The 19,388-nt window shown below is 41.7% G+C and overlaps 1 protein-coding gene and 1 non-coding gene across 3 annotated transcripts; one reads left to right on the plus strand and one right to left on the minus strand.

The window, feature by feature from the left end:
- Positions 1–91: 91 nt before the first annotated feature.
- Positions 92–163, minus strand: trnae-cuc (transfer RNA glutamic acid (anticodon CUC)). The gene has a single exon. It is a non-coding gene; the product is annotated as a tRNA-Glu (tRNA).
- Positions 164–1,460: 1,297 nt separating this feature from the next.
- Positions 1,461–18,237, plus strand: sppl2b (signal peptide peptidase like 2B). 2 transcript variants are annotated; one of them, XR_014797551.1, is made up of 15 exons: positions 1,461–1,607; positions 2,505–2,621; positions 3,138–3,320; positions 3,420–3,509; positions 4,252–4,391; positions 5,200–5,342; positions 8,510–8,606; positions 9,155–9,271; positions 12,151–12,232; positions 12,355–12,429; positions 12,521–12,583; positions 12,676–12,775; positions 12,992–13,069; positions 13,542–13,816; positions 15,047–15,207. XR_014797551.1 is itself a non-coding variant. In XM_084911929.1 (15 exons), the coding sequence occupies exons 1-15, from the start codon at positions 1,560–1,562 to the stop codon at positions 15,230–15,232; spliced, it is 1,680 nt and encodes a 559-aa protein (XP_084768055.1). In that variant the 5' UTR covers positions 1,462–1,559; the 3' UTR covers positions 15,233–18,237. The 2 variants fall into 2 exon arrangements, 1 of the variants encoding a protein (XP_084768055.1); XM_084911929.1 differs by having other exon boundaries at positions 1,462–1,607; positions 13,542–13,702; positions 15,047–18,237.
- The last annotated feature ends 1,151 nt before the right edge of the window (positions 18,238–19,388 follow it).

Raw genomic sequence — 19,388 nt, forward strand, 5'->3', positions numbered from 1 at the left:
CGTAAATCCGGTTAAAAGAGCCAAGGAGTTCATAGTTAGACTTTGATATGTGCTCAAAGGTGTGCAGAGTTGACATTGTTTGAAAAATTAGTTCCCTGACCGGGAATCGAACCCGGGCCGCGGCGGTGAGAGCGCCGAATCCTAACCACTAGACCACCAGGGACGGCAAGTGGTTGGGATGACCACCGACCTGAGTGGGGATGTAATGTTTTATCTAAGATAGGAGAATCGGAATCAGAAGACTTTATTTATCCCCAAGGGGCAATTAACAAACAACAGAGCAGCATAACGTTGAAGATAAGGACAATAAGAACAGGCAATAAGACTGAAATAATAAATACACAGAATATACAGTATATACAGTTTTAAAATTAAAGTGACTGAAGTAAGATAAGATAAATCTAGTTTATCTTATCTTGTTGTTCAGTAGGGATGACAGCTTAGCCATCATGTCACTGACCACCTCCACTGCGTCCAGATGGCATCCTAGAACAGAGCTGGTCCTTTGGATCAGCCTGTTCAGGCTCGTTCTGTCCCCAGCAGTGATGCTGCTGCCCCAGCAAACTACACTGTTCGTCCCCATCAGTGATGAAGCCGACTATTGCAGAGTCGTCAGAGAACTTCTGCAGGAAGCACTGGGTGGAGTTGTGGGAGAGGTCTGCAGTGTAGATGGTGAAGAGGAACGGAGTCAGAACTGTTCCATGTGAGGCCCCCGTACTACAGATGACCCTGTCCGACACACAGCCTGAGTTCTCACATACTGTGGTCGGTCAGATAGTCCAGTATCTATGTTGTGAGGTGATGGTCCACTTCTATGTTCTCCAGCTTGTCCTTCAGAACTGTGGGAAGAATGGTTCTAAAGGCACTGGATAAATCAATGAAGATGATTTTCGAACGATGTAGGAGGTGAATGACGGTCATCCACTCCGGTGCCACAGCAGGTTGGTAGGCAAACTGAACTGGGTCCAGTGATGAGCTCAGCAGGGGCAGAAGCTGTACCAGGAGCAGCCGCTCCACTTACCTCCAAGATATTGGAATTAATCACCTGCATACAAATGGGATTTTTTGTATATTTTTTTTTGTATTTTTTTGTAATTTTCTTTTGTATTTTTTTTTAATTTTGGGTTAAACATGCTAAGAGTTTTGCATTTTTTGCACTGAAGAAAAATTGTTTCCTTTTATTTATTTATTTATTTATTTATTTATTTATTTATGTATTCATGCTAATGAATTGAAAAACTTTTAACCAAACTCTAAAACTCCTCTTTTATTTGTTGTTGGGGGTTTTTAAAAATTATGTTTAACTGTAAAGCATGTTAAGCTTTTCGTGCTGTCAGTGACCGCTACTATTTTTATCGTTTTTTGGCAGTCTGTTTTTATCCAAACAGCAACGCGTTAAGTGGCACATGACAATATCATCCAATTAAAAAGCCTAGCCGAATGAAATGGGCGCGGCCTGTTAGAGCCGGCGTTGGGGACTCTCGTGCAGGGAGTTCGAGCCAAGCGTTTGGTTGGTTGGTCGGTTGGTCGATGGGGGAGACAACAACAAGCTAGACACCATGAGGGTCCCCGAAACACTGATTTGGGTCGCTTTTCTCATCCAGAAGGTGAGAGAGACCGCGTCTGTTTATTCGAAAACTGTCCCTCAGTGCGTCTTTGTCGGGTAGCAGCCTGCGGTTAACAAACAAGGATTTGGGTTTTTATTTCCCTGCGGTTTTCCGGGAACGTTAGCATAGATGCTATGTCTGTTAGCTTGCGGAGATTTCTGTGGGCCCTGGAAACCCACACATTACTCACCTTTTGATGCAGCATTAATGAAGGGGGATTATTGCCGATTCAACTCACCTGAAACCGACACTGGGTTTATCTTCACAGTGATTACGAGACAGTGAATCTGATGTTAACCACTGACAACTTAGACTGCGGTAGTGCTGTAAAATATGGAACGCGTCTGAAATTAGAGTTTAAGAGTGAAATATTTCATGTCACTGCCAGAAACAATATAACTGAGTGAGCCAAACTAAAATTTGAACAGGTTTTTCTGTTTTGTGTTCAGTGAAAAAACTATTAATCTAGCTAAAGATTGTCATGTGGAAAGAGAAAGAAAGAAGAGGTATTTGAGAAATGTGTTTAAAAGCCTTAAATATAACTTCAAGTACATTGCAGGAACCCTGATTGTAGGAGCTGTTACTGAGCCTTTTTATACACTGAAGGCTGTAGTTTGTAGTGCTGCTGAGCTTTATTATACATACAAGGGTTTATCATATTGTGTGCACCCCGTTTATATGAAGAAGGGTATACAAAAACCAACTAAAAGGGGTATGAATAGTTTAATCATAGCTTCAAAAAGGCTTTTGGGAATTTTTATACCGTCTCAAATTGATGCAGACAGCGAAACATCAACATTTATAGAACTGCTAGAATTAAAGCTCAGCTCTGTGATATAAAAATTTACTTTTTCTTGGACATGTGAGATGATCCAGCCATTGTTTTTATGTTGACAGGTGGTGGGAGAGTACGGCATGGCCCATTTCAGTGACAAGGGCAAGAGCAAAGGAAAGGATTACTGCATATTCTTCAACTCCCAGTGGGCACGTTTACCTCAGGATCTCAATAAGGCAGTAAGTCACTAACAAAGGGGGTTAACCAAACATTGTAAAATTTCAAATTGCTTCAAGGCCACACAGTGCAATGAGGCTAAGCCTCAGTGTACAACATCTTTTCTTAGGAAGACAGGATGCTGAAATGTAATCTCTACTTTTATTGCCTGCTACGAGTCAAGCTGCTATTTTCTGAACCAAGCGCAATCACTGGAGAGATTTTATGAATATCAGAATATATTAGGCTGTAGTAATACACGCAACAAGAAATAAATACAAGAATTAGTTTTTAGGTCATACTCACACGAGTGTTTTATTTTTGGATATAGGTGTATAATGAGAAACAAAAACTAGTCTTTTAGAAGTACAAGGATTTTTATGACAAGGCTGCCCCTTTTTACACTAAATGAGGAAGCTTCTTTGTTCCATTAAAGAATAATAAACAGTACGTAATGAGTAATTAATTAAAACAAACAACATCTCTAATTACTGTATTTTGAAACCTCTGAGAGTATTTCCAAACCTTTTGTTTCAAAGTCACGTCTCCAGATCCATGACTTGACAACATCGGTCCTGTGCTCACCCTCTGAGGTCCCAGAGGGAGGCTTCCCGAACCGCATCCCCATGGTGATGAGGGGGAACTGCACTTTCTATGAAAAAGTTCGCTTGGCCCAGATTAATGGTGCCAAGGGCCTGCTCATCGTCAGCAAGGACAGACTGGTGAGACAGCTGTTCACGGCTATTCTGTGTCAGAATTAAACAGGTCTTTTGGTTCATCACAAATCAGAAATGTGCTTTGTTTTTGTTTTTTCCCTACAGACACCACCAGCAGGAAACAAGACTCAGTATGAAGAGATAGACATTCCTGTGGCACTGCTCAGCTACTCTGATATGTTGGATATAAGCAAGGTGAGAAGTCAGCTACCAACCGATATTTCTCTTCTCACTTTAGAAGCTCTACACCTAGCCTTATTATCCCTTTTCTAATTTTGTGTCACTGGATGCTTTAATATGTGTACCTTGTTTGTATCAGGGTAAACTACCTTTAATCTGTAATTCTTCATGGTACAGATTCAAGAAAGTGCTGGAAGTATTTCTCAGAGATTTTGCTCCCTATTGACATGATGGTGTCACACAGTTCCTGCAGATTTGTTAACTCCATGTCCACAATGAGAATCTCTCATTGTACCACATCCTAAAGGGGCTGTGCTGGATTGAGATCTGGTGACTGCAGAGTCCATTTGAGTGCAGTGAACTGATTGACATGTTCAGGGAACTGCTTAGAGATGGTTTAAGCTTTGATACGTGATAAACGGCACATGGCACGTCTATCCAGCTGGAAGCAACTGGTTAAATGCTCCTTTTCAGACAGATTTGTTTTTCCAGTGGAGTGGAAAATGTATCTAAGTGGAAAAGTGTATCTAAAACTGAGCACCATGACAGAGACTCTTGTTGTAATTCATGACTTCAGTCCAGTGTTATGCACTGAATTGGGCTTAATAATCACAACATCAGAGTTAATTTACTTTGAAGTAGGCTAAATTAGGGTTTATTTAATATAAATTAAGTAGCACTTTCTTATTTTGGCATGTTTTATTTAGCTTTGAAGGTTGACATCTGGCAAATCTAATGCTGTTTCTTACTTCTGCAGACCTTTGGTAAAGGACAGCTGGTTGCCATGTACGCACCCAATGAGCCAGTGTTAGACTATAACATGGTGATCATCTTCTTGATGGCAGTAGGAACGGTGGCTATTGGAGGCTACTGGGCCGGCAGCAGAGACAGCAAGAAGTAAGTTTACTGGTCCTGTAAAAGTGCTTCTGTGGAAGTGATTCAGTGGAAAATCCCATAGTGTCAGAGTTTCAGCTGTACTGCAGTATGACAGCCAGAGTCTTCAGACTTTTTGAAAAAATTAAAGTTAAAAAGTGATTTTAGTCTGGGTTGAACAAAACTGCATTAAGTGATACAAAAATACAATGATGCAAGTATTGGGTATCAAAGAAATTCCTTCAGCGAGTGCAAACGATGCATTTAGTCACAGCTGCTAAATTTACATTAGAGATATTTCATCAGGAGAGGCTCCAGAGAACATTGGTCAGAGTTTTCCTGGCAACAAAATACAAGTGCATGATTGCAAAAGACTTTCCTTTTGGGTGACTATGAGTACTTCTCTTCTTTTCAAACCAAGCAATCTGCATCTTACCGCTGCGACTCCAGTAAAGGGCAGCACTGTTTATTTGAGTATGGGTGACTCATTGGCTTAACCCAATCTGAGTCCATCTTTTTGGAGTTTTCTGAGGTGAAGGAGGGCAGAGTGAGATGGGGTCGCTGACGCACAGCACCGCAGAGAAAAAAAACATTTGGGATCATGAGTGCGTGTTTTCAACTCAAGATGGAAGTGAATGCCAGCCAGCTGACCAAATGACTATAAATATAGACTTTTAATGGCAATATGGTTATCCCGTGTGTTTTGGTAAATCACCAAACACTGGACCATAATCAGCAATTTAAAATGTGAACGACAAAACCTCAGAGCAAACATGTGTGCATATATACTCTTTGTCTTTAGAGTTACTCACTGTTGCTTGTCCTCCTGCAGACGGTACATGAAGCACAAGCGGGACGACAGTGCTGAGAAGCAAGAGGAGGAGACCGTAGACGTAACCCCGATCATGATTTGTGTGTTCGTCGTCATGTGCTGCAACATGCTGGTGCTACTCTACTTTTTCTACGATCACCTGGGTACGATGCAGATACACACGAAGCGTACACAGAATATAACCGCTGCTATACTAGTCGTGCTGAAGGAAACATTTAAAAGATAAGTAAATCCGTTAGATCAGAAGCACATTTATGGGACCAGTAAATGATGGTGGTTTCAGTTCCTTCTGCCCAGTATTCATTAGTGTGTTGGGGGCGGTTAGCCTCTCAAAGCTTTTAATTTGTCCTTACTCACTGTGGCTTGGCGTCACTCAGTAGGGATTTTCTCTGGATTGAGGTTGTGCAAAAGATGTGACAAAACCTAAAAAAACCAGCATTTGCTATGTGCACAAAAACCACAGAGCAAAACATATTTGAAAAAAACCCTCCTGAAGTGCAAAAAAAACACAGAACGGTGCTTTTGCAATAAGCGTTTGTAGTTTAGAATCAAATGAAGTGATAATTTAGGATGTGCTTACTTTTACAGTCTGTCAGAATCAGAAAAATGGTTCCAGAGCAGCTGATTTAGTTCAAGCCTGCAGCTTTTAACTGGATCTTACAGGTTTCCTTGTTTTTCTTGACTGAAACACCTGTATGGATAATTCCTGGACTTACTAGGCATTCATTGTCAAATTTTTTAAACGAATTTAAACGTCAAATTTCTCCTCACCACTTGGCAAGTTTATATTCTTTTTATCTACAGTATGCAGTAGCTTACTCAGATTAGGGACACTTGTCCTCCTGCTGCCCAGTGCTCACACTGTGCCAGAGGATGCTTACATTTATCTTGGCAGCAGCTCCTCTCTCACAGTCACTCTCTGATTTACTAAAACACTTTTGCAGAGCCTGATGAGTTTTATGTGTTTGTGGCTTTTGGGACTTGATTATGAAAGCGGTGGAACGCTTTCCTTTCAGAGTTATTTTTAAAGAGGGAAGTGCAGGGGAATGCGATACATGCATACTGTACCGAGTCTAACTGAACCGCGCCCGGGCACAGCACGTTAATTATGTTAGTCAAACAAGCTGGACTTTAATGCTTAAACACACTCAGGCCCATCCTGAGTACATCCTTGATAACAGCTCATTTACATGTTTGTGCAACATAGTTTTCGTCAGCTGAGGTTCGTCGTGTCCCAGTGTTTTATATGCAGAGCCAGCAGATAGAAACAAGTAAAATGCTGGCACTTTTTCCCCTCCGGGGTCCATGCTACTTGTTGTGGTCAGTTTTCTTTAGAGGTAAACATAACTATCGCTCACGTTCTTTTAAAAAAAAAAACTTATTTACACGTTTCTGAATCTCACTTCTGATACTTTCAGCTATCTCCCTCCAGGAATTTACTGATATTTGAAGGTCCTTATATTAAGAATACGGTTATTATTTCCTATATTGTTGCTCTCTTACTGATAAATTTAAAAGCCAAGTTGATTCAGTAAAGGACTAGATGTCACAATTCCTGACAATGCATTGCTTTTAATGGAGAAAATCTTGAGGGATGGGTGTTATGAGCAAAAGCATCCCAGAAACTTTACCAGTGGCACACATCGTTATGTGTCTCAACTTTCGTTCTACACAAGCTAATCTGCCATTTTTCCTTGGTTAGGTTTAGGGATTAGAGATCTGATCTAAATCATTAAAATTAGACACGTCGTCAGTGGTGGACCTTGAATTCATCGGGTGTTTCGGCCATTATCACTAGACACCCTCATCCAAGGAGGCCCTGCCAGGGTTGATCAGGCCCCGGAGTGTGTCAGTGGTTTATCTTAAAATTGTTTTCTTCTTTCTCCTGTTTAGTTTTCTACAGTTTATTCTATCTGTTCACTGCAGCTGAGAAATACGTACCTCTTTAACATTTATGGAGCTTCTTTTCTTCAAAGGGACAAAAAAAAGTGATAGAGAGGAGTAAGACAAGTAAGTAAGATAAGATACGAGAGAGCAGAGACGACAGCGCCCACTCTACCTCCCCACTGACTCCCAGAAAAGGGAAGAAGAGCGGAACATTTTTCATTCTTTTTAGTTTTACTACCATGAGGTTAACTGCACAGTCGCCAGGAGGCCCTGAGACAGCTGTAGCAGTCAACCAGCAAAACGTCTAATGTTATGTTTTACCCTGACTGACTGACGTTCCTCTTGCTTTGTGAAGGGTTGAGCGTTGATGAATTTCCTTTTGTGCTCAACTTTCTCAGCCAGACACCTGAGGACCTGGTTGTGTCTCCATGTGTATCTGCCCTGAGTAAGGCTAGTCCTACAACCAACCAAGATGTGCTTGAGTGTGGCTGGGACTGTACACAGGGGGTACGCTGGGTCCTTTGGAAAGGTAGCACATTGTATGTCGCTCGGATGATGAAACTTAGTCTATTAGACTCCATTCCCCAGAATCCCCAGAAAAATTAGACAAAAATGCACAGGAGGAATCACTGGCACTGAACTCATAAAGTCCGCTGGCTTGTTAATCCTGTTGTCTCACTTTGTCCATGATGATAGAAGGCTCACCATCAGTGTCTTAAGCCTTTAACATTGCTGCCTCTTTCCTCCTTAAAAAACTAGCTTAAATAAGTAGAATAAATATTTTGCTAACAAAATAAAAAGACAATACGACAAAGCAAGTATTTAAGTGTTTTACTTAAGGTAAAAACCAAATAATAGAAAGGAGCTCAATTAAATAAAATCAATTAAATGAGCAAAATAAGTAAAGATTAAAATGCAATACAGTAGAATAGGTTGTGAATAAAAAAAAAAAAAAAAAGAAGGGTGAAGAAATTAAAAAAAAATAAAAAATGCACATCACACACAGGTGCAACAAGAAAATACACAAAATGAATAAAACAGGATTTCTGGTTAAAAAGTCCAAGCTTCTAAACGAATCTTATTAAATTAATAATCCCCTCTCCATTTAGCTCCAGGGTAAACTGAGATTCTTCAGAGATCATTTCCTCTCGCAGAGCTGCCTGTTGTCCAGCATTAAGCTGCAGCAGAGTCAAACCCTGCTGAGTGTAAAGAATGGCTGCACTGATAAAGAGCTCAATGGCTGAGATAACATTTCGCCTTTAAACAGATTAAAAAGCTGCTGAAAGCTGCGGATGGCAATAGTGTACAAAAGGGAAAGCAATACCACTATTCAGGCGTTTAAGGAGGGGGGATGCCAAAGAAGCGGGTTTCCTCACACGATAATATCTACTCAGCTTCTGTCTGCTGTTTCTTCACCGTTTAGCCATTTGGGTCATCAGGATCTTCTGTTTGGCCTCCTCTGTCGGCCTGTACAGCTGCCTGTGGCCGTTCGTCAGGAGACTTCCTTTCTGCAAGTGCAGGTGAGTCTTCAGGTCATATTAGCAGGTGCGATGATGCTTTAAACAGCATGACATTTGTTTGTTTTCTCTCCATTCATGTATGTTTTCTATATCTATTCTATAATCTATTCAACCAAATATTAGTCAGGGTGTATATATGTTTGAGCTTCTCAAATCTAAAATAAATTCAAACTTGTTCGCCCAGTTCTTATTTATTAAATTCAATAAAGATGTCTGCTGTACAGTCACTCCACCCTGGAAACAGAAAAGCTCATATAAATACTTAAATACTCATTATACTTACAGCATGATGAGTAAACGGTTTAGGAACCTTTTTTTTAATATTTTTTTCAGCAATGTGGATTGAGCAGTTGTTTCCTGTTTCTTCTGTACACCCTTTTTTCTTGTGTTTGTAGACCAAATGATACATGATTAACATGATTATCTGCAGATTAATGCTAATAAAAACACTTTTTAGTTGCATTTCATGCTTAACAGTGACTGTATTTCTCTGAGAGAAAGTGCTGTGGTGTAGTGGCTGACATCTGACCTATGTTTTGGAAAAAAAGGATCCCGGAGAACAACCTGCCGTACCTGCACAAGCGGCCGCAGATCCGCATGCTGCTGCTGTCGGCCCTCTGCATTGGTGTCAGCATCATCTGGATGGTGTTTCGCAACGAAGACCAGTGAGTGCACAACACAAAATTTAAAAAACAATTGAATTCATTCCACTACAGCTACAGACAAAGGCGCTGCAGGGCTTTACAGTCATAGAAGAAAAGGTCAAATTCACCAGCATAATAATCACGAGAGGCGAAAAATGAGGTCAGGTACGAAGTTGAACTTGAGGTGAATGGGAGTAAGGAATACTATTAGTTGACATGTGCAGATGTGGGAAATAACCAGGATATACCGATAGTAATAACTGCGATAGCTTAAAAAATAAAAAATAAATAAAAACGATATATCACGATATATATTTGAAAATTTGCGATAACGATATAACTGACGATATAACTGATGCGAGACAAAATACTTTACAACTCCACAACTTTGATGGGGTTTTTTGTACTAATAATGTCACTTCACCCGGCACCTGTTGCCTACTGGTGGTGGTCAGAGGGCCCGGTGGCGCCAGTGTCCGCCTCGCCTCTGTCAGTGCGCCCCAGGGTGGCTGTGGCTACAATGTAGCTTGCCATCACCAGTGTGTGAATGGGTGGATGACTGGATGTGTGAAGCCCTTTGGGGTCCTTAGGGACTAGTAAAGCGCTATACAAATACAGGCCATTTACCATTTACCATTTCACTTAAACAAGCAGCTTTTTTTTATGTGCATTAAAGTTATATAAAAAATTAACAGTGCAAATGCAAATTCCTCGCTGACAGTTTAACCAAAAGGCATTTCCAGTGGAAATTGACCGACATGTCCTCAGCATAACCATGTAAAATATCCACAAAACTTAAAAAGAGGTTAGACACACTCAGTGCGGTAATATTATGTTGAAGCACAGTACGTATCACTCTGCGAGGCTCCCGACTACGGTAACCATAATGCTCCAACAATCCATCAAGCGGTGCGGCTTCGTAGCTTAGCAAAGTCGTACTAAAACATTTTTTGACAGATTTTTGAGCGGCGTGTACCACATAAAATTGGTTCGGTGACCGTGGAACAGGGGGTTGGGAAGCGCATCTGTAACCGGAAGGTGTGTGTCCTTGGGCAAGACACTTTACCCTACCGCCTACTGGTGTTGGCCAGAGGGGCCAATGGCGCAATATGGCAGCTTCGCTTCTGTCAGTCTGCCCCAGGGCAGCTGTGGCTATAACTGTAGCTTGCCTCCACCAGTGTGTGAATGCGAGAATGAATGAATAGTGGCATTCTAAAGCGCTTCGGGTGCCTTGAAAATAGGGCTGCCACGATTAGTCGACTAGTCACGATTACGTCGACTATCAGAATCGTCGACGACTGATTTAATAGTCAACGCGTCGTTTGAAGCTTTGTAAGATCACAAAAGACGCAGGAATAAGTAGTAGAATTTAAGAGTGTAATAACGGACTGAAACAGAAGATGGCAGCACTGCATGTACAAGGATGCCAGCTGCCGTTAAACCCGAAGAAGAAGAAGAAGTAGCTCTGTCCCAGAATTCATAGCGCTGCCCAGCTCAGTTACCAACAATGGCGGCAGCTAGTTAGTTTTAATATTACTCTTATTATTCTTTCTGGGTCACAAAATGAACGTTTAACATATTTTCAGGCGAGAATGTAACCGTGTAAACCTCAAATATTTGCTCAGTTTATCAAGACACCACATATTTTCAAAAGCGCTCCGACGTTTTTGGAGACGTCTGTTACCCACTAGCTCGATAGCTAGCCTGGAGCAAGGCTCACTAGAGCCCGTGAGAACACCGGACTCCCGGCAAATCGTTTTCAAACCCACCGCTGTCTTTCGCTACTCAGGTTAAACATATATAAGTCACTTAGATAACTTAAAAATGTTATTGTTTGGCTTTTTGTAGTATTTTATTTGTTCCTGAGTAAATCGGTTTGGCTGAGATTAAAGTTATAGTTTTTACACAGCTGAATAAACGTCAAGCAGACAGCTGATTATCAGAAGTGTGAGATGCTCAAGAATATACTCCGGTGTCCCGTTATATTTTAGATAGCAAGGAGTTTATTAAACTTCACCGAAACAATCTGCAAATCTCATTAAAATTTAATAAACTATCATCTTGTCTTTATTTTTAGTTAGCACATACCTTAAACACTTAAAGCTGTAAGCTAATGATAGTTATATAAGAGCAGATGCATGCTGCAATAAGCTGTACGTCCAATGGATGCATGATCCGATTAGTCGACTAATCAGATCATGCATCCATTGGACGTACAGCTTATTGCAGCATGCATCTGCTCTTATATAACTGTGTATCTGAGGGCACGAAAGCCAAACCAGTTCCACACCACTGAAGTTGCAGCATTTTTACAAACCAATTCTGCTTCATCAGTTTTATTCAGCGATCCGCTTTCGCCCTTCTCATTCTCTGTCGCCGCCATGCTTTTTCCACCATGTGCATATGAAAACAAAGGCACTGCCCATGCGCGTCTTACCCATATTCTATCGCGATATTTCATTTTCTTATCATTTCCTAACATTATACCAGTATTACAGTGAACGGTATGATATGGCCCAGCCCTAATAGTAGATACCTTATCACATATTCCAGAAGTGTCACCACTTGGGCTATTTCAGCTTTTTGAGAAAGGAATTATTATTGTGGGCTTCTCCAGAAGTCCATATCTTCAGGTTTAAAATTCAGAGTGACCCCATAGGTGCTATATTTGGGGGGAAAAATTTTCACTTTCACTTGGAAAGATGCTTTTGCTGAAGTATCAAAAGAGCTGAAGCTGTTGGTTTCCTACAGGCTGTGCTGCACACTTTCTTCCAGCACCCAAGAATTTTGGTTTGAGGGCAGAATTATTGTGGGTGTGTGTGTCGGGTGGCGTAAAGTCTGTGTGTAATGACATGATATGGTGATGGTGCTGGGTGACTAATGTGTTACGTGTCTTCCAGGTGGGCGTGGGTGTTACAGGACGCCCTGGGGATCGCCTTCTGTCTCTACATGCTCAAAACAGTCAGGCTGCCCACATTTAAGGTGACAGATCTGAACCACAACACGATTTTTTGAAAGGTTTTTAACTGTGTTTGATTGTTTTAATAAAAGTTTTGTCTGAAACTTTGATCATAAACTGTGTTTTCTTTTGCTCCTTGATGCAGGCTTGCACTTTACTAATGACCGTCCTGTTCGTCTATGATGTTTTCTTCGTATTTATTACACCTTCCTTCACAAAGGTATGTCAGATTGTCACACACGTCTCTTTAGTTTAGTTGTTGTCTGCTGTGTTCTTTGTTTTTGTGTTTTTACTTCTTACCTTTTCTCCAGAGTGGGCAAAGTATAATGGTGGAGGTAGCAGCTGGTCCCTCTGACTCCTCCACACATGAAAAGGTGAGCCTACGTGGTACACCTCGGTTAAGTCCTCCAAACACCCCTCTCAGCTCAGTAGTTGATGGTAATGTTAATTTTTGTGTTTTCTCCAGCTTCCCATGGTGCTTAAAGTGCCACGGTTAAACTCCTCCCCCCTGGCTCTTTGCGACCGCCCCTTCTCCCTGCTTGGCTTCGGAGATATCTTAGTACCAGGTATGCAAAGCAAATGTTTTATGATGACACAGTTCACATGCTTTAAAAATAAGAGCAAGGGCTTGTCCAACAGTAAGTCTGTCACAGATGAGAGATTTTCATCAAAGAATTTAAAAAAAAAATACTAAAAATGGAAGTCTGCTAAGAAAGCTATGTGAAAAACTGCTGTTAGTCTTTCCCTTTGTTCTGAATGCCTCTTTGGTTTTCTTTTCTCAGGTCTGCTGGTTGTGTACTGTCACAGATTTGACATTTTAACACAATCCTACAGGATCTACTTCATGGCCTGTACAGTCGGTACGTACGTGGGCTGGAGGAGGGGATGGAGGTGGGCTGTACTCTGTGAAATGCTGATGTTATGATGAGCCTCATTCAGGTGGGAATGACATTGATAAGGGGAGGTTCTGCTCTGTAGTTCAACTCATCGTTTTACCCCGAGAAAAATGACCGTGGTGCTTGTAATGTAATAAACAGATTGTTAAGACTAGCCAGTAGAAAACATCAGCACTTCCTCTCCTGAGGACTTCAGTTTTAGAGCAAAAAAGAGATGATTTCATTTTCCTGCCAGATCTGGTACAGGCTTTAGGAACAGGTGCAAGGAACAAGTCTAGGAACAAAAGACTTCAGTAACTTTTCTGATGGTTGTAGCTCAGTGAGTAAGGTAGAAGCAGGCCAAGGACGACCTGTAAATAAGAATATAGCAGCGGACCAGCTTGCAGAACACCTGCAGGAGCTAAAGTGACATCTGTCTTTGTCTCTCTCCCGTCAGCTTACGGCATCGGCCTGCTGATCACCTTCGTGGCGCTGGCCGTGATGCAGATGGGTCAGCCGGCGTTACTCTACCTGGTGCCTTGCACTCTGCTCACCAGCCTCAGTATTGCACTGTGGCGCAGGGAGTTGCCCCAGTTCTGGACTGGAAGTGGATTTGTGGTGAATACCAGTTTGATATGACTGCCTACTACGGAAGAACAAAAAGACTTAACAAAAGAAAAGGAGAAAAAAAATCTAGGTTTAAATAACATGCAGACTAAAGTAGAATTTCAAGTTGAGTAACCCCTTTAAATAATTCCATCCATTCCAACTGCTTCTTTCTGTTTTCACTGTCCCCCTCCATCGCTACTCCTCACCCTTTATTTTACTGTGGGTGTGCTCTAGTCTGCTGCTGAGGGCTCAGCTGTCTGTGAATGTCACTGCAGGTATTCAAACCGGGCTTCATTCTACCATCAAACACCCCGACGGGCGTACTACGAAGCGAAATCAATGGCTTAGTGAGCTACGTCGAGCCTTAAGTCAGAGTTTTCAGTGTCCCGGGGGTGGCTTTCTTGATCACCATGGTAACTGAAGCTGTTTAAAACTGTCAGGAAGTGCCACGTTTTCACTGATTCTAGATAGATTCAGATTCTCTGCTGGAGCAATAGGTTTTATACATGCCAAGTGCAGATATATACATTCATGTTCCCACAAGGGAAATTATTGTTACAGCAGCTGTATAAAAAGAATAAAATTAACACAGGAATAAAAAATTTTGTATATACATAAGTGATTACATACACGGTAGAGCTGTGTTTCACTATAACCTCCGAAAGAGAGGCAGGAATATGTTAGCATTTATTTTCTAATGCAGAAAACTATTGTTTTTGTATTTTATTTAAATCTGCTGCCAAGCCTGCTGAAATTCCAGCTTAAAAAACACAGATTAGAAAGTCGGTCGGTCTGTTTGTTTGTTGTCCATTTATCAGGACTACAAACAAGAATATTAAATCTGTAAAATAACTTGCCTGCTCTTTATTGTGAGCATGCTCAGAGCCTGAAGCAGAAAACCTGAGCTAACACAGGAAGCTGAAAACCACTATTGAGATACCTGTTACCTCTGACTGGGGTTTTAGGTGTTGTTGAGCCAGCTAACACAAAGTAAGCCTGGCTTTATGAACTTGCTTCGTAGTACCTCCCTCTGCTCTCTTAACCTTGCTTCATTTCTGCATTGATGATAAAGTAGTGATCACATGGGAAACTCTGACTCCATTAGTGGGGCTGATGTTGATGTAGATTATTTCTGTGTAGCTTGATGGGGCTAAAAACCTCAGTGGGACGTTTCTATTCCTACGAATACCTCTGAGGGCACAAAGCTTCTTTAGCTGGGGTTAAATTTGTGCCTGTGTAGCTTAGTAGTTTGGTTCTGTTTGCCTTCTGCTCTCCTGTAGCTCCTGTTATTAAATTTTGTGTTCAGCCTGGCGCCCTTCACTCATGCAGGCTTTTGTTTTCTGTCCCTTGCAGCCTGCCATAGTGCTCGCACCGATCAACTGCACACAAACCGCCGCGCCGCCGACCAAGGAGCCCTCAGCTAAACCAGAGTCACCAACAGCAGAGGAGCAAGCCAGTCAGAGTGAAGACTCCCCCCAGGACCCGCCTCAGAAAACTCCCCCGGTGGAGAGCAATGAAGAGGAAAAAAAACCCAACTGAAATAACGTCTAGTACGGCACTTTTCCATTTCACCGTGTTTACTTTGTTCATTTTCTTTCTACAGTGTGTCCAAGTCAGTGGACATTTCACATACTGATGCTTGTTTGCACTCGGTGCCAAGTACGAATCTGTGTTTTCTGAATGTCGGGCTCAGCCAGGCACAGACAAACAGAAGCAGTCCCATCACCACCTCCTACTAACATACAATCTGCACCACCCGAAAGGGGAGTGAAAAGTCAATCTACACTACTCTATTGAGAAAACAATAAATATTTCCACTCCACTCAGCTCTGTGCCAACCTAAAGACCCCGTCACGCCAGCAAATAACAGTGCAATGTATAACTTGACCAGTAACACCAGAGCTAAATGGCAGATTAAAAAAAATACCCCTCCTGATTTTTGGTTTTCTTTACATTTAAGAAGTTGTTTATGGAGAAAAAAAGACCCTTTAAAAGCTGAGGTCTAAAGCTGAGTAAAAAAATCTTTTTGACCTATTAATTATTTAATAAATCGTCCATTTATAATGAGCACCCTGACGTGTTACAGATCAGAGAAAAGGGGAAAAAACTTCACATGTGGAGGTTTTAGTGCTTCACGATTCAAACGGCATGTCTAGAGCAGAAAAAAATAAGCGATAGTAGTAGTTGCTGTGTAGAAATACTGGCATCGCTATTAAAGGAATAGTGGTAATGAATTAATTAGTGAGCCGAATGAGCCGTGAGCTGCATGTTTTGCACCCCTGAAAACCAACTTTAATGAACTTTGAGCAATCATATAATGTATTTAGTGCCTGATCAGTCTCATACAAATAACTCCAGGATCCAACTAACCTGATGGAGCGAAAAAAGAGAAATGGTAAAATATTAGGTGGCAAACAGAAAATTAAAGATTTAAATATTCATTCTTGCTCCAGCTTCTCATATATGTGTAAGAAACAAAGTACATTTGGATTTTGAAATGTTGATCACACAAACAAAACTTGTAAAATAAGGCATCTCGAACATTGTTTTCTGCTTTTGGACAAAAGAAAAAATTCTAAATAGCAATCAGTTGTTTTTTTTATCTAGCAGTTAAGAAAGGTAGTGCCAGGTTCATAATTTGTTGGAGAAAGGCACATTTATTTTGTAGTTTTTGCCTCTGTGCACCACAGTGGTTCCTAAATCAAACAATTACTATGCGAGTGAAGAGCAGACTTTCAAATTTAATTCAAGGGATTTGACAAAAAGTTTGCATCAACTGTTCAGGAAATGGAGCCATTTTTTGATAGGGTATTGGTGTCACCCCGCCGGGCAGGCAGTGTGGAAACATATCTTTGTGAACACGATAACTTGAGAGCGAAGCGACGCAGAATTGTCAAATTGATAGCACAGGTGCATCTAGTAAAAATCTCAGATGTGTTTGACCTCAAGGTGCTCCTGTTAGCGAACGATTATAAAATTTTGCTCAGTCTTCAGAATAAAGTGCTAAAACTTCTCTGATGACAGAGAGGTGTGGAAAGATACTCTGATCCAGTTTGTTGCCACAGTCACCAAACCTCGGACCCAAATATTTAGCTGTTCGTCTTTCTGGTGTGACCGGGCTTTAAAGGTCCTGGCTACAACCCAGCCAAGGGGAAACCGGAGCGCAACACAAAAAAAACAAAAAGAAAAGGAAACGTAATGCCCACGCTGCCTGCTCCCAAGGAAAGACCAACGCTACCACAGGATTGCGGTTTCACAACAACCAGATATTTTATTAATCTCCAAAGATAGCAAGCATCAGGGAGGGAATGGCCAAAACAACAAACAAAACACTCTAGAAATGAAACAACTGATTTACTTATGACGAGAAACCCAAAAGAAAATACAGGCCTCTTACCTGTATCACTAAGCTAAACGGGAGAAAAAGGTTTTAAAAGAAAACCCGTACAGCAACCAGATCACCAAGGAAAAGTCTATTTACACGATTTACAATCGATACAAGAGAACCAAGCTCTTCTCATCACAGTAACTTGGTCACACAGCTCACCACTAAACACAAGACACATGGCTAAATGCACAGCTTGTTTGGAAATAGAAAGTGGGCGGGGCAGACAGTCTTGATAAGTCCCACTATATAGCCAGCCTCATTCCATGTTTAGCCAATTATCCGCCTCCACCTGGAACTTACATAAGCACAAACAACACACAGCATCATGACTTGGGTCATAACACGAGAAAGCGATGGCAGCAGCTCTGCAAGCCCATCAGTTTTCAAGCACTTAATTTGAAACGCACTGAGACTTAAATCCCCTTAAAAAGCCCTTTTGAAGCGTGTGTCCCAGAATCAGAGCATGAAGCAGCTGAAAACTTTCATACCCCTTAAAATGTGGTGCTAACCTGGTTGTTGACTGAGCCAAAGCACTTTTGTTATTTTCTCATCAAGCTTTTGTTACATTTTGTGTTTGCATGCTTTTATTTTGATTTTAGCCCAGATATATAACCCAGACTTTGTAAATGTTGCTGAGCGCTGTAGTCTGCATCCCCCGGGAGGCGCTCGTGTTATATTGGGTTGGGTTTTTGGCCTTACCGTGTCCACGTCTGGACTGGGGGGGTGGGGGGAGGCTCTCTGAAAACCGTGTGCTGGACTCAAAGTGCTGCAGTTTCATGTGTGAACTGGAGAGTATGTGGTTCTGGTTGTTTTTAGTTTGTATTTAAACATTTGCACAGCATTTTAACTCATGAAATGGCCTGTTGTCGGCTCATGTGTGTGTACGTGTATGTTTATGCATAATTATAAGGGTTTAAAGATACGGAAACCATGGTAACGACCTACTTGTCCCATATTTGTTCTGCTTTTGTTTGTCTGACCCGAGGGCATCATGTTGGACAGCATCGTGCTGCGAGTGAGTCCGGCCTCGGTGTCCGAATGTGATTGAACAGTTTTCTGGACGACATTATTCATTCACCAGGATAGTTTGGTGTCACCCAGTGGTTTTTAATGCCTCCACACAGGCATATGTATAATAAAGAACCATTGTATTTAATATTAGGCCTGCTGTGTTTCTTATATCACACTTTTCAAGACTGATCTACTCTATACACTTTATCTATACTCTATATCCACACACTGCTGAATCTAAAATAGAATAGAATAGAATGCCTTTTGTCACTATACACATGTACAATGAGATGCAGAGCATCTCCTACGCAGTGCAAACATGTGGTAAAAGAAACGGGCGTGAGGTGCTCAGTTCTGCTGCACTATATACATATGAGCAGTATTCAAAAGAATATATAAAATATACATATGGGGGGAATTAATAATTAGTGTTATATATTTACAGTGTTACATGGTTATTGCACGTAAACTATTGCACAGTAATGATAGTTGTGTAGTCTGTTTATAGAGGGAAGGCCTTGGAATCGGGGGTGGGACTGTATTGTCAGTGCATGTGTGAGTTCAGGGTGGTTATGGCTTTTGGGAATAAACTATTTTTGAGTCTGTCAGTCTTTGTGCTGATGCACCTGTAGCGCTTCCCTGAGGGAAGCAGGTTGAACAGGTCAAAACCAGGGTGGGTGCTGTCTTGATTATTTTTGTTGCTCTGCTGAGGCAGCGGGAGGAATAAATGTCCATCATGGAGGAGAGAGGGCAGCCGATGATCTTCTGTGCTGCTTTGACTTCTCTCTGAAGCCTCACTTTATCTCCCATACCATACTGTGATGCAATATGTCAACAGGCTCTCAATGGATGAGCGGTAGAAGTTCAGCAGCAGCCTCAGGAAGTGCAGCCGCTGCTGGCCTTCTTGACGACTGCTGTGATGTTGTCTGTCCAGGAGATGTCAGCAGAGATGAGGATGCTGAGAAACCCGAAGGTGTGGACCCTCTCCACACACTCCCCTTTGATGTACATGGGGGCTAAGTCAGTGCTGTGCCTCCTGAAGTCCACAAGTTGGTGTTCAGTGCCAGGTTGTTCTCTGAATACTATGCTGCCAATTTCAGGACTTCCTCTCAGTAGGCTGCCTCGTCTCCCTTTGAGATGAATCTGACTACCGTGGTGTCATCAGCAAACTTGATGATGAGGTTGTTGTTGTGGGTGGAACTGCAGTCGTGGGTGTAGACACAATACAGGAGGGGGCTCAGCGCTCAGGGCTATGGTGATGCTGTCTTCTGTGGATCTGTTCGCATGATATGCAAA

The sequence above is a fragment of the Perissodus microlepis genome, chromosome 18 (genome assembly GCF_051167445.1).
Source record: "Perissodus microlepis isolate ML-2025 ecotype Zambia chromosome 18, ASM5116744v1, whole genome shotgun sequence".
Taxonomy (NCBI): Eukaryota; Metazoa; Chordata; class Actinopteri; order Cichliformes; family Cichlidae; genus Perissodus; species Perissodus microlepis.

Excerpts from the sequence above, each read along its gene's own strand:
- sppl2b (XM_084911929.1), top strand. The coding sequence starts at position 1,560 with ATGAGGGTCCCCGAAACACTGATTTGGGTCGCTTTTCTCATCCAGAAG. Across the intron at positions 2,622-3,137 it reads CTCAGGATCTCAATAAGGCA|TCACGTCTCCAGATCCATGA; the intron begins GTAAGTCACTAA and ends TTTGTTTCAAAG. Across the intron at positions 3,510-4,251 it reads ATATGTTGGATATAAGCAAG|ACCTTTGGTAAAGGACAGCT; the intron begins GTGAGAAGTCAG and ends TTACTTCTGCAG.